Here is a 13,790-nt window from a genome sequence, read left to right on the forward strand (position 1 = left end):
TTTCAATCGTACAATAAGGTGTTCATTTTTATTTCCCATGCCTGTTTGATAATGTCGAGACTATACCTACACACCTAGGTAGGTACCGATTTGTATGAAGGTACTTTTTTAATTAACAATAAAAAATACGAAATAATAATACCACTGTTTTATTTTATTACTTGACGCAGGCGAAGGGAGAAAAATTAGGTACTAATTTCTCTCCCTCCGCGGCTTAAACATACATCTCCGGTTCCGGTTTCGGCTTCGGTTTCGGTTTCGGTTCCGATTTCGGTTCCGTTAATGCAAATTTAAAATCTCCGGTTCCGGCTTCGGCTCCGATAAAACCACCTCCGTAACATCCCTAGTACTAATCCCTTCCCACTGAGCCACCTGCATTTTACACTGCCTAGATATCGATTGCCGACCGATTATTCCGACCCCAATCCCTATCTCTATCCTTGTCCTCGTCCCCGTCCCCGCCCCGTCCCTGTCCCTCCCCTATCCCTATCCCTATCCCCGTCCCCGTCCCCTATTCCTATCCCTATTTCTATCCCTATCCCTATCTATACCTATCCCTATCCCTATCCCTATCACTATCCCTATCCCTATCCCTATCCCTCCCTATTTCTATGCCTATCCCTATCTATCCCTATCCCTCCCTGTTTCTATCCCTATCCCTATCTATCCCTATCCCTATCCCTATCCCCGTCCCCGTCCCCTATTCCTATCCCTATTTCTATCCCTATCCCTATCCCTATCTATACCTATCCCTATCCCTATCCCTATCCCTATCCCCGTCCCTCCCTTATCCCTATCCCCGTCCCCTATTCCTATTTACATCCCTATTTCTATCCCTATCCCTATCCCCGTCCCTCCCCTATCCCTATCCCCGTCTCCGTCCCCTATTCCTATCCCTATTTCTATCCCTATCCCTATCTATACCTATCCCTATCCCTATCCCCGTCCCTCCCCTATCCCTATCCCCGTCCCCGTCCCCTATTCCTATTTCTATCCCTATCCCTATCCCTATCCCTAACCCTAACCGTAACCCTATCCCGTTCCTGTCCCTGTCCCTGTCCCTGTCCCTATCCCTGTCCCTGTCCTTGCCCCTGTCAAATTATCATGCTAGGAGGTGAACTTTGAAAAATCCTTTCTTAGTGCTCCTCTTATGGCTATTTTGGATATTTTAACCCTATTGCACTACAACAGGGGAGAAAATTTCTTTTCCACCTCATTAGATTTTAAAATCGTTGTATTTATCGTGATCAGCGACTCGATAAACCATAAAAACGATACCCATATTGTGTTTTTGACTTTACCCCCTTTGCACCCCTTTAAGGGTCAAATTTTCAAAAAACCTGAAACATGTATTTAGTCATATGTCTTTAGGAATCCTCCTGTGAAGTTTCGTATAAAATAGTCAAACTAATCTTGTTTCCCCATACAAACTTTGAACCCCCATTTGAGGCCCTTAGGAGGCGAATTTTGAAAAATCCTTTCTTAGTGCTCCTCTACACTATATAAGGAACCTACGTGCCAAATTTGACATCTCTAGGGCCAGCGGTTTCGGCTGTGCGTTGATATGTCAGTCAGTCAGTTAATATCTTCTTTTATATATATTTTTGATATTTCAACCCCATTGCACCACAACAGGGGAGAAGGTATTTCACTTCCGCCTCGTTAGATTTTAAAAACGTTGTATTTATCGTGATCAGCGACCCGATAAACCATAAAAACGATACCCATATTGATTTTTTGACTTTATCACCCCCTTTTCACCCTTTTAGGGGTTAAATTTTCAAAAAACCTGAAACACGTATTCAGTCATATGTCTTAAGGAATCTTCCTGTGAAGTTTCGAATAAAATAGTCAAACTAATCTTGTTTCCCCATACAAACTTTGAACCCCCATTTGACCCCCTTAGGAGGTGAATTTTGGAAAATCCTTTCTTAGTGCTCCTCTACATTACATAAGGAACCTACGTGCCAAATTTGAAATCTCTAGGACCAGCGGTTTCGACTGTGCGTTGATATGTCAGTCAGTCAGTCAGCTTCTTCTTTTATATATTTAGATTCAGAGCCGGCATAGGTCAACTTACATTGGCCACTTACGCGTCAGTAGAGGGACAGTCATACTTCTGTCCCTTTTCATCTGGCGCGACTGCCCGCCGTCCTTGAAACGGCCAATCACAGCGCGCTTAACACATTCCCCGCCCGCTCCTCGCACCCCAAACACTGGTGACTCGTATCGCGAACAAAATATACAAGATTGCGACTCTATAGGAGGTTCTCTGTGTTATAATCGGTCTCGTTCTGTTGGAGAGTCTGCCATCTAGTGGCTATAATGGGAAACCAAATACTATCAATCTGTCACTCAGTGTTGCCAGATCTACTGATTTAGCAGTAGATCTACCTGATTTTGAAAAAATCTACTGATCTACTGCTTTTTTTGTAATTTTTCAAGAAATCTATTTGCTTTTTTCCAAATCGATATTTTTTTAGTATAAACAATTCAGAATCAGAATATTTTTATTCGTTAAACATAGGTAGTACAAAAATTTGGTCTTATAAATAAATATGCCAGTAACACTATGTTTTGTCCTTATATTAATCATGCGTAATTACAAGATATAATTCATGCTTAACAAAATACTAGTAGTATATATTTGGGAAGTTTAAACCACTTTCATTTCGTTCGAGCGATTCTCGCTCAAACTCATTCCAGTGGTCTAAACTCCCAAATACATCCTAACCCTCAAATATCTGGGCAAGAATTGTATCATCATCGTTAGGAAGTTTAAACCACATCGATATCGTTTTGCTATAATAATCGCGTTTGCATGATCATGTTAGCCATACCGTTGGGAAGTTTAAAATCACTTCATACCGTTCGAGCGTTTCGCGATCGAAATCGTTCCAGTGCTTACAAACTCATATATCCGGGCTCTCAAACATCGGGCTAAGATTTTTTCTATGTTACATACTATTCAAATTACTTGTCGTCTCTTGAAACAAAGGTGTTTTGAGAGCACTTTATTTGAATCTTCAGTGAATATCAGTTATAAGAACACGTTATAAAATGTATGTTTCTTGAAAAAAGATGCAAAAGCTTAACGCAACTCACTCTCTGAGGTGGCCAGTCCCAGAGTGCGAGTCTCTTCCAAGCGAATGCTCGGTTGACTATGGCGTTTTCACACAACATGTCTGATCAACTCGTCAGCGTCACAGAACATGAATGGACCTCCAAGGTGCTCAACCCCGGCGTAAGGCCGCATTTTACGTGCATCATTTAAGTACAATCCTCTTCAGGCATGGAAATCCATATATATCGACCGCGTATATACAGAGTTTCCCTAAGTATCTGATTCAACATTGCACACAAGTCGGTTGGCCAATTCCGAAAAGTGTGAACGTTGGAGTCCCCGGTCGTCGAGACTCATCAACGTCGTCTATAAGGCGTTTATTTATACGAAGTAACATCAAAAACTTTGATAGTGCGATGTAGACCTATCGTTTATAATAAACGAAGTAAATACCACCTTTTGATTAACAATTGTGAACTTTGTAATTAAACAGTAAAAGTCTGAAACGGCAGAAAATACACTATAGTCTTATTTTGCTATGTCAAGGGGGAATGTAATCAGATCATATTTATTATCATTGATGTTTTACTGCAAGTGCGGCCTCTATTAGTGAAGGATGGTACTAACTAGCTACTTCGTTAATTAGATGCTTCTAAGGCATCGTGTTATCCAATATATTATTATGCTAGGTTGCGCTAATTTCCATAGATGTCGTTCACTATCGTTTCCATAGTAAGGAGCTTCCTTCAATGGTTCGAACTAAAAAATCTCATGGGTTCATTTAGTTAAGCACTCAACAAAAGGAGCCTATTTGAGCAAAACAATTATTTCATAATGACTTCGAACTATGTATGTTTATTGGAACAAGAGTTTTAGACTGTTTGTATTAGGAGGATAAATACTTAATAGATGCACATAAATATATTGTAACGTCATTATATATTTGCTCAATTATTACTTTTAATAGCAATAGTCTAAAGTCTTATTTAAAAAATATGGATATTTTTTTCTGATATTAACATTTTCATTCATTCATTTAAAGACGAAGAGAAAAAATAATAATAAGCACTTCACAGAAATGTTGGCCATTTTTGAGATTCGAACCCAGGACCATCCATTTTATAGGTACTGTTAAGTACTGCTACTTAGGCGTCATCCATATATTACGTCACAGTGTAAGGGGGAGGGGGGGGTCATACTAAATGTGACAAGCCCTGTTAAAGGGATACAAAAAAGCGTGACATAGGGGGGGGGAGGGGTCCAAAAACCTGAAATTTGGTGTGACGTAATATGTGGATGATCCCTTAGCCGATCATCAAGGTTCGTGTTGCGAAAATGCAACGTCATATCCATATGTTATTCTAATTAGGTATTCTGCATTGATTGCACTAATTGTTAAAAACAACATCTAACATTTCGTAATTTCGAAACGGATGTAAATTGTTATAGGATACTTGCGTTAGCATAGTATTGGCATAAATATAGGGTTGCCGCCGGCACGTATTTGGTGATTTATGATTATTGGTGATATGATAAAGTAACATTATCATAACCGGGATAAACACCTTAATCTCTTTATTCACTGTTTTGGATGTTTCATCAGCGCAAAACATACGTTTTAAAACCAATGTTTTCTTGTTAGGTGTTTAACTTATTCTAAGTACACTAAAATAATATGTTTGAATATTGGCTTTTAAACCAAATTGAGAATAATTACAAAAATAATTTAGTAGTATAAATTACTTTAGCAACATGTTGTCTTGCCGCTATGGAGTGATTTCTTGAATAAGATTACCTACACCTAAGATACCACTATCACTTAATCACTTAATAAGTGTGCCTCGATTTTGCATTTTAAACACCGTAGTATATTAAGTTAGTCATACAAATGGCTTACATGCATTTATTACGAGTACTAGTAAAATGAGGACTGTGACACCCCTGATTCGTTTAGTAAAATCATCAATAAATTGCTATTAATAAACCATCATTCTAATTGTTTATTCCTTTGCTACTTTGCTCTTTACAGTGCACATTACGTACTCATACGTCTTATAAATAATAAGTTCGAACCACCGTCATTTCTACATATAACATGTAAGTAAGTGTTGTATTTTGTCTTTTTATAAATTATAATACTAGTTGCTCATGTGCAAGGTTTAAAATGATTTTTTTAATTTACTTTTAGGTCGGACTCCGAGTTTGAAACTATTGTACCCCTAAATAACAAGACTGGAGGTGCGAAAGCGAAAAAACCGGTGCAGAAAAGAAAGTCCGATGCTGCTAATAGGTAAAAAGATATGACACCTGCACGTACCTACTTACATATTGTATGCGTTGCATACGTAAATTGTTTTTGATTATTACGTTTTATTTTACCTACTTACATTATGAATTTAAATTTACAAATTGTTAAAATATTTTCAGGTCCGATTCAGAACGAGAGTGGGAAGAAATTGACGCGGGGACCAAGAAGGTGAAGAAGCCTCGCCAGGCGAAATCTCCTAGGTATGTTACACATTTAAAATATGCATCTATTCGATTATTATAATTGTGACACCCACCTATGTTATAATCTGAAAAATATTTTTTGTTGCCTTGTTTTGCATTACTTATATTTTATTGTATTATTTACAGGACTACTAGTGGAGCGTCTAAGAAAAAGACTGCCAGCAACCCCTTCGACGTCTTCGAGCTATTTCCTGATGACGAGGCATTTGCGAAAAATTGCCCTACACCAGACCAGCTACGCTCGTCTATAACTCAACGCGTGGCTGATGGATTGACTCGGCGTGCTGCTGATCTTGAGGGGGAGTTTTTCTTGGAGCTGCGAGTATACAACACCGCCGATATACGCAGTGAGTTAGCGGAGCATAAGTGGAAAAAGGCCCTTCTGGCAGTTAAAGCGCAAATAAATAACGATACTCCTCAGTGGGAATATCTACAAAAACTCACAAAGCATTTAAGAACTCTTTTTGACGATGCTGAAGTTACATTTTTTCACAACAAAAAAGGTTAAAAATTCAGCATTGTCAAAAATAATTTTTAAGTGTATATTTTGAACTGTATTCGGATACCACACATATACATATAGGTACTTACTTTAGTTAGATAAATACTTATTTTACTGTTTTATACGCGAATTTAGTTAGGTGGAACTAAAATGCCTTTTTGCTCTGCCTGTTCAATCCAAGTTCTGAAAAATAAATGGGTTGGTCATTTGAGAAGTACTAAACACAAAAATAATTCTTTAGTGGCAGTAACTGATGGCGTAATTGAGATTTCGTCTGCCTTTCAGGGTCGTATATCATCTTATAGAGTTTTCGGATCTGAAGAGCTAGAATTTGCTATACCTGAACAGTTTTTAGATAATTTAACGTCGAAACTAGAAAATATTATAAAACAGTGTTTGATAAAGCACGTGTGTTTAAAAATCAATTTCGAGTATTTTGGAAACTTTCTTTTATTTAAGAACAACCGGCAGGAAACAAAGTCGTTTACGACAAAAAACTTCACAGTACATCAAAACTATACATTTTCTGAGTTATACCAAAAAGTTATAAACGACATAAAAAATAACATTGAAAATTTTGAGCAGCGCGATAGTGGATGGACTTTCTTATCTAATTTATATTTAGAGGTTAATGTTAACAAATACCAGCCTCTGAAAGGATCTTCTTACATAGATTTACCTAAGTCTATTAAAAACAAGAAAGCTTGTATTAACATACAGAATAAAGATGAATATTGTTTTCTGTGGAGTATTGTTGCTGCGCTTTATCCCTCAAAAAATCACAAAGAGCGTACGGCCTCATACCCCTACTTTAAAGACGTGTTGAATATTGATGGTCTCAGTTTTCCCATAACTTTCTCTGATATTGGTATGTTTGAGCATAAAAATGTGGGTTTAAGTATTAATGTGTATTCTTTAATGGATAATCGTACAGTGGCAGGACCTATTTATAGATCTCAATATAAAAGGAGTAAGAAAATTAATTTACTTTTAATAGAGAAAGGAAATAAATCGCACTACGTTTTAATAAATAATTTGTCTCGATTGGTTCGTTCCCAAATAACTAAACATCATGGTAAACTTTACTTTTGTGAAGATTGTCTCTTATTTTTTCCTTCCCTAGACAAGTTTGAAAGTCACTCCTGTAGTGGAATCGCCACTGTACTCCCGGAAAGAGGTACATATCTACAATTTAAACATTATGAACGTCACTATAATGTTCCTTTTGTAGTTTATTGTGACTTTGAAACAATTCTTAGGCCATTTCAATCATGTGAGCCTGAAAAGGAACCTCAGGGAAGTTTCACTGTAAATAAACAAATGCATATACCCGCAGCTTTTGCCTATAACATAGTCTGCTCTTATGATCAACGCTTAAATAGATTTATTCAATACAGAGGACCCGACTGTGTTTCTAAATTTTTAAAATATTTATACAGACATGTTGAAGATATTTATAAAATATTGCGTGAAGAAGTGCCTATGATTTTCACAGAAACAAATGCTTTAGCCCACAAAAATGCTCAGACATGCCACATTTGCCTGACTGCTTTATTTGGCGACAAAGTAAGAGATCACTGCCACTTAACTGGTGTTTATCGTGGGGCCGCTCATCAATACTGTAACTTACGTTATAGTGTTCCCAAATTTATTCCTGTTTTCTTTCATAACTTAGCAGGATATGATGCGCACTTGTTTATAAAGGAGTTATGCGAGGATGTAGGTTCAAAGGTGCAAATAATTGCGAAGAACAAGGAAAACTATATATCCTTCAGTAAGTTTTTAAAGATGCCTGACGATCAGTATGTGCGGATACTATTTGTAGGTTCGTTTAAATTCCTAGATACAAGTTTAGAAAAATTAGCGAAGGGACTTGCTAAGGCAGACTTTTCTCACTTACGATTGTTTTTTCCTGATGAAATCAAATTTGACCTATTGACTAGAAAAGGTGTTTATCCTTATGACTATATAACATGTTGGGACACGTTTGCCGAGACTGAATTACCTTCGCAGGATTTATTTTATAACTCGTTAACTTCGGAGAACATAAGTGATGAGGATTATGTGCATGCGCAAACTGTATGGAATACATTTAATATAAAAAATCTTGGTCAATATACGGATCTTTACCTTCAGACCGACGTTTTACTTTTATCAGACATCTTTGAAAATTTTCGGCGAAATTGTATGGTTAGTTATCGACTAGATCCTGCGTTCTATTTAACCTCCCTAGTCTTTCATTCGATGCAATGTTACTAATGACTGGTATTAAATTAGAGCTAATATCAGACCTAGAAATCATTCGCTTTATTCAAAAAGGGATTCGAGGAGGGATTTGTATGTGTTCAACTAGACATTCCATTGCAAATAATCAGTATATGAAAACCTACGATAACAAATCACCTGATTCGTTTCTCATATACATAGATTGTAATAATTTGTACGGGTATGCAATGTCACAACCGCTGCCTGTGTCAGATTTTCGTTTTTGGATGACTTTGAAATTTCACACCTAGATATTACATCGGTTTCAGACGACGCGGAATTTGGGTATATACTTGAGGTTGACTTGCTATATCCGCAATATTTACATCATGATCACAACGACTATCCTTTTTGCGCAGAAAAGTTTGTTCCACCGGGAGGAAAAATACAAAATTAATTCCAAATTTGTTCGATAAATATGAGTACGTAATTCATTACGAGCATCTAAAAACATGCCTCAAAAACGGTTTGGTTATTAAGAAAATACATCGTGTACTCACTTTTAAACAAAATTCTTTTTTAAAGAAATACATAGACTTAAATACAGAGTTGCGGAAAAATGCGAAAACCCAATTTCAACAGGACCTATTTAAACTAATGAACAATTCGATATTCGGAAAAACTCTTGAGGATTGTGAACGACGCGTTGACGTAAAACTGGTCAACCAGTGGTATGACGAACGAAACAGCACTAAAAAGGTTACTTGTGGCGGTACTTTAATAGCAAGACCCAATTTTCATAGCGCCACAGTGCTCACTGATAACTTGGTAGCCATTCAAATGAAGCCAGAAAGAGTTGTATTGGATAAACCCATTTACATAGGATTCTCGGTATTAGAACTATCCAAAAACCATATGTACAAATTTCACTACTCGGTAATAAAACCCCACTATAGTGATCGCGTTCGCCTCTGTTATTCTGATACTGACAGTTTCATTTATGAAATTAAAACTAGAGACTTTTACCAAGACTTAAGAACACATTTCTTAGATTTCTTTGATACGAGTAATTACAGTCCTTTAAATGATTTCCAGATTCCTTTGCGTAATAAAAAGATTCCGGGACTATTCAAAGATGAGCTAGAAGGATCACTTATAACAGAGTTTGTAGGATTGCGGTCTAAGCTGTATTGTATAACTAGTACACACCCGAAAAAGGGCTTTGTAAAAAAAGCAAAAGGTACTAAGGCTGGTGCCATCAAAGATTTGACACTGGAAAATTACAAAGACGTACTTTTAAACGATAAAATCATTCGAAAAAAGAATATTTTGTTTAAAACTATCAAACATGACATCTTCACTCAAACGGTCAACAAAGTTGCTTTATGTAATAAAGATGATAAACGAATTATTTTATCAGACAAAGTTTCAACTATGGCATGGGGTAATAGTTCTTTTTTGTAGATCCGAAACAAATAATGGAAAAGTTGTAACTAAAAGTAAGTGCTGAATATTATATGTTGTAGCGAATTTCAATGTACTATTTCAATTGTATTTACCGTGAAAGTGTTTCAAACTGTTATTAAACTTAGTTAACACAGTTAATCATGAAAAAAATTACACTTTATTTTAGCAGGATGAGGGATATCCACTTATACTCTGCTAACTCACTGCATTGGAAAATAAATATATATATATATAATAACGCACGTCTGTATTTTATGCTTTTATTTTGTATACTTATCTAATAAACGTATAAAAAATATGTGTTCAGTTTATTTCTTCTTATACACTCCCATACTTTCCATTTTTACAGGGTGTAACCAAAATACTGATCAACCGTTTAAGAATGTATTCAATATAGTACCTATTGTACAAATAATTATGTTATTTTTAAGTAGCTTTAACAATGTTTCCCAATGAAAATAATGTAAAAAGATGAATACATTCTTAAAAGGATGACAATTATTTTTGTTATAAGTTTCCTACTCAAAAGCCTGAGTGCTGTAGATTCATTTTTCTTTAAGGAAGTACAGAGCTATACCTATCTTATAGTAAATAATAGTTGCAAGTGCGCTCTGTGAGTAACTTTCACTCAGTGTTATAAATTATAATTAAATACATCAATTTCTTACTAATGATAATGAGTAAGTATACAAAGGTGTTAATTTTGCTCATCACATGTGACTCTCTTCTTTTGAGCTGTTTGATAAATCAATTAACGCCGACAAGTAACAAGAAGCTTATCTACCTAACCTGTATATATTGCATAGCTGAATAGAGTCTAATTTCTTGGCGCGTGCATGCCTACGCTGGCAAAAGCAGGTCAACAACATTATTGGAAAACTGCAATACTGACATTCTCTATATTGTTATAATGTTCGCATGTTCGCATTTATGAATTTGATACAATAAGAAGTGGTCGTTCAAGTAATAAGTTCAAGTAAGTAATTATTTTATTTTTATTATATACTTTTAGTAAATATTATGTGATAATTTAAATACATTATTATTATTTATTTATTTAAACTTTATTTTACAAAAGAAAAACTTAAAATTACAAGAGGTAGATTTAATGCTTAATAGTAAGGCTTTATTAAAGGTAATACTTATTGTGTTACAGTTTCAACATGTGCGAACATTGTGACCCCGAGGATCCTTTTACCCATGCTCAAGAGTGGAACACCCAGACATTTGAAGACGCATATCCAGAACTTGCCAACAAGCATGACGTGACCATTACAGCACCATCAATAGAAACACCCAACAAAAAGAAAATAAAAACTAAACAGCGTGCTCCAAAACGTAAATTAAAATCATCCACTACTTTTGTGAAATGTAGAAAATCCGTTGCTGAGGGACCCCGTCTGATACAAATAAAAATCATCGGCTTACGTAACGGGCAGGAAAGCCAGGCAGAGAGTGATGATGAAGAAAATATGATCTTTAGTGCTCAATATATAGCCAGCGAACCAGTGGACAATGTTGTGGATTCGGCATACAGTTTAATAAATCAAATCTCTAAATCAATGTTACAAGAAAATTTCTGAGTTTATTGTTAAGGTTAAAAATGTATGTGTGCGTAAAATAAAAAATGGGTCTTTCATTACAGACTTTTATTTATTATCATTAAAACATAATACAGTGCTTATTTCTAAAATAGTAAACATCGTTATAAATCTTGTGCAGACACAATAGTATCAAAATACCACTTTTTAATACATATAACATTTTTTAAAGCACATTTTTTTTCATGATGCAGGCAGTTATATGCACTAGACTTATTACAATATTTTTCATGCAAATGTAGAAAATTAGGACAATCTTGTTCACCTAAATCTATTACAGCACAATTAGCACACAAATCTTTAACCCACTTAATTTTTTCCGCTCCTTTTACATAAATGTTCTTGTTATTTAAATGGTTCACAATCATTCTTTTAAATTCTCTGTGATCGACAAATCCTTCCCTCCATAAAATCCCGTGGTTTTTTTCTAACCATATTACTCTTTTTCTTTCTTGCTGAGATAAATGAGAAAACGTGTAGGGTGGTTTTATTAGAAAGACTTGCGTGTATTCTTTAGTACTAAGTGCGAATTCCTTTATTATAAAATCGTTATTTAATGATTTAAATCCTTGAACATCCACGAATAAGCTTTTAGTGCTCATGATATTTTCCTTGTTATATTGCTAAGAGGTCTATACTCTATAATGCTATCATTCAAAATAAGACAATACGCAGATGTTTGATCGGGTATATTATATCCTCACTGCACTCTATTTCAACTCTGATGTCAACAACACCCGATTTTAAAGTGTCACTTTGTCTTGAACAATCCACGAAAAACAATGGTGCTATTTCTTTGAAATCGTAAGGATTTAACAAGGGTGCCTGACTACGATTATAGTAGGACTGTTGGAATTTAGAATATTGCTCGTATAATATAGCATACTTCTCATCGGAAAAACTAACATTCAAATTTTCATAAGGATAATATATAGAATTCAAGAAAACTTTAACCTCTCTCAAGTTACAATGATCGAAATGTGTTATATCTTTGTCGGACGCATTTTTCCTACCAGTTTTCAAACCAACTATAACATACCGAGGTTTTTCGATTTGAGATGAAGTTTTAATAGCCCAAGAGTGCTTTCCCACTGAGTGAGTGACTGAGTGAGTGAGTGGCTTTTCCCAGGGGAACGCGGGTTTGGTGTAACATAGGCAAGCGCTGTTTTCGTCATCGGACTTGTTTTGGTGAGTACTTGAGTGAGCAGTAACCAGGGCAGAGCTGATGCTGAACCCTGGCTATTCCTAGGGGAACTCGGGTTTCGTGCAACATAGGCAAACGCTGTTTTCGTCATCGGATTTGTATTGATGAGTACTTGAGTGAGCAGTAACCAAGGTAGAGAGCTGATGCTGAACCCTGGCTATTCCTAAGGGAACTTGGGTTTCGTGCAACATATGCAAACGCTGTTTTGTCATCGGACTTGTATTGATGAGTACTTGAGTGAGCAGTAACCAAGGTAGAGCTGATGCTGAACTCGGGCTATTCCTAGAGGAACTCGGGTTTCGTGCAACATAGGTAAACGCTGTTTTTGTCATCGTGAAATATCTGAGACTCGTCTTTATGACCGGTACTTGGTTGAGTTGAGTAGTACCATAGAATCTGTCAAACTATTTCTGCAGCCTTACCACGATCTTTTTAAAAACGATTCAAACGCAGAGCAGTTCAGTTTAGGTGCCTAAACTGAGCGTCTCAATTTGCTACCATGACCTCCAATGTTCAGAGTCGAAACTGAACCGCGTACAAGTGAATGAAAGACCGATATTGTCTCTGGTCCGCAACTGAATCGTTTTGACAAGAAAAGGATGACGCTATAGGAATCGTATAAATCTATCTCGTATTCCCCTTGTGACGTTTGATCGTTCGAAAACCAGGAACGATTACTAATTTTTAATTTTATTTTATTCTTAAAACTGGAAAAAGAAACATTTAAAATATTTAAATGTAAAATTCACAATAATTACAATGATTTTGTGTAAAATATCGTGTCTTTTTGAACAAAACTATAAATAAATGATAAATATATATATAATGACAGTTCGTTAAAGCTTATGTTTAGAACATCGCGCCCTTGACTAGTAGGTAATTAATAATAAAGTTTTTATTTATGTATTTGAAGTGCTGTGCTCGGCTATAGAACTCGCAGTGTTTGGATGATATTTTAACAAATACGTAAGTCATTAGTATTTGTAGGTAGCTCACTCGTGTCTAAATTTAATGTATATCGCTAAGTTATGCTAGACCTAGTTGATTCCTTAGCCATCCTAGGCATAGTTTGTCGCAAGTGTTAACATGACTCCTTGCATATCGACTAAAAAAGGATCAGACTTTTTCTCGCTCTTTTTGATTTGCGTTTTTGTGAAAGTTGCGAGATCATAGGGCACTCTAAAAATGTAAAAACGTGTAGTTAGTTGGAATAGTTGGTCCGTAAATATTACTAAA

The 13,790-nt window shown here is 35.9% G+C and overlaps 2 protein-coding genes across 7 annotated transcripts in view; both read left to right on the forward strand.

The window, feature by feature from the left end:
• LOC125237351 overlaps positions 1–13,790 on the forward strand; it is a 70,864-nt gene that overhangs the window by 25,290 nt on the left and 31,784 nt on the right. The window lies entirely within an intron of this gene.
• LOC125237352 lies at positions 4,878–11,377 on the forward strand. Of its 2 annotated transcripts, XM_048144354.1 has the most exons (5): positions 4,878–5,161; positions 5,253–5,354; positions 5,492–5,572; positions 5,702–5,922; positions 10,906–11,377. In XM_048144354.1, coding segments are annotated over exons 1-5 (519 nt in total). In that variant the 5' UTR covers positions 4,878–5,159; the 3' UTR covers positions 11,019–11,377. The 2 variants fall into 2 exon arrangements, with proteins under 2 accessions (XP_048000311.1, XP_048000310.1); XM_048144353.1 differs by lacking the exon at positions 10,906–11,377 and having other exon boundaries at positions 4,883–5,161; positions 5,702–7,160.

The sequence above is a fragment of the Leguminivora glycinivorella genome, chromosome 21, assembly GCF_023078275.1.
Source record: "Leguminivora glycinivorella isolate SPB_JAAS2020 chromosome 21, LegGlyc_1.1, whole genome shotgun sequence".
NCBI classification, from domain to species: Eukaryota; Metazoa; Arthropoda; class Insecta; order Lepidoptera; family Tortricidae; genus Leguminivora; species Leguminivora glycinivorella.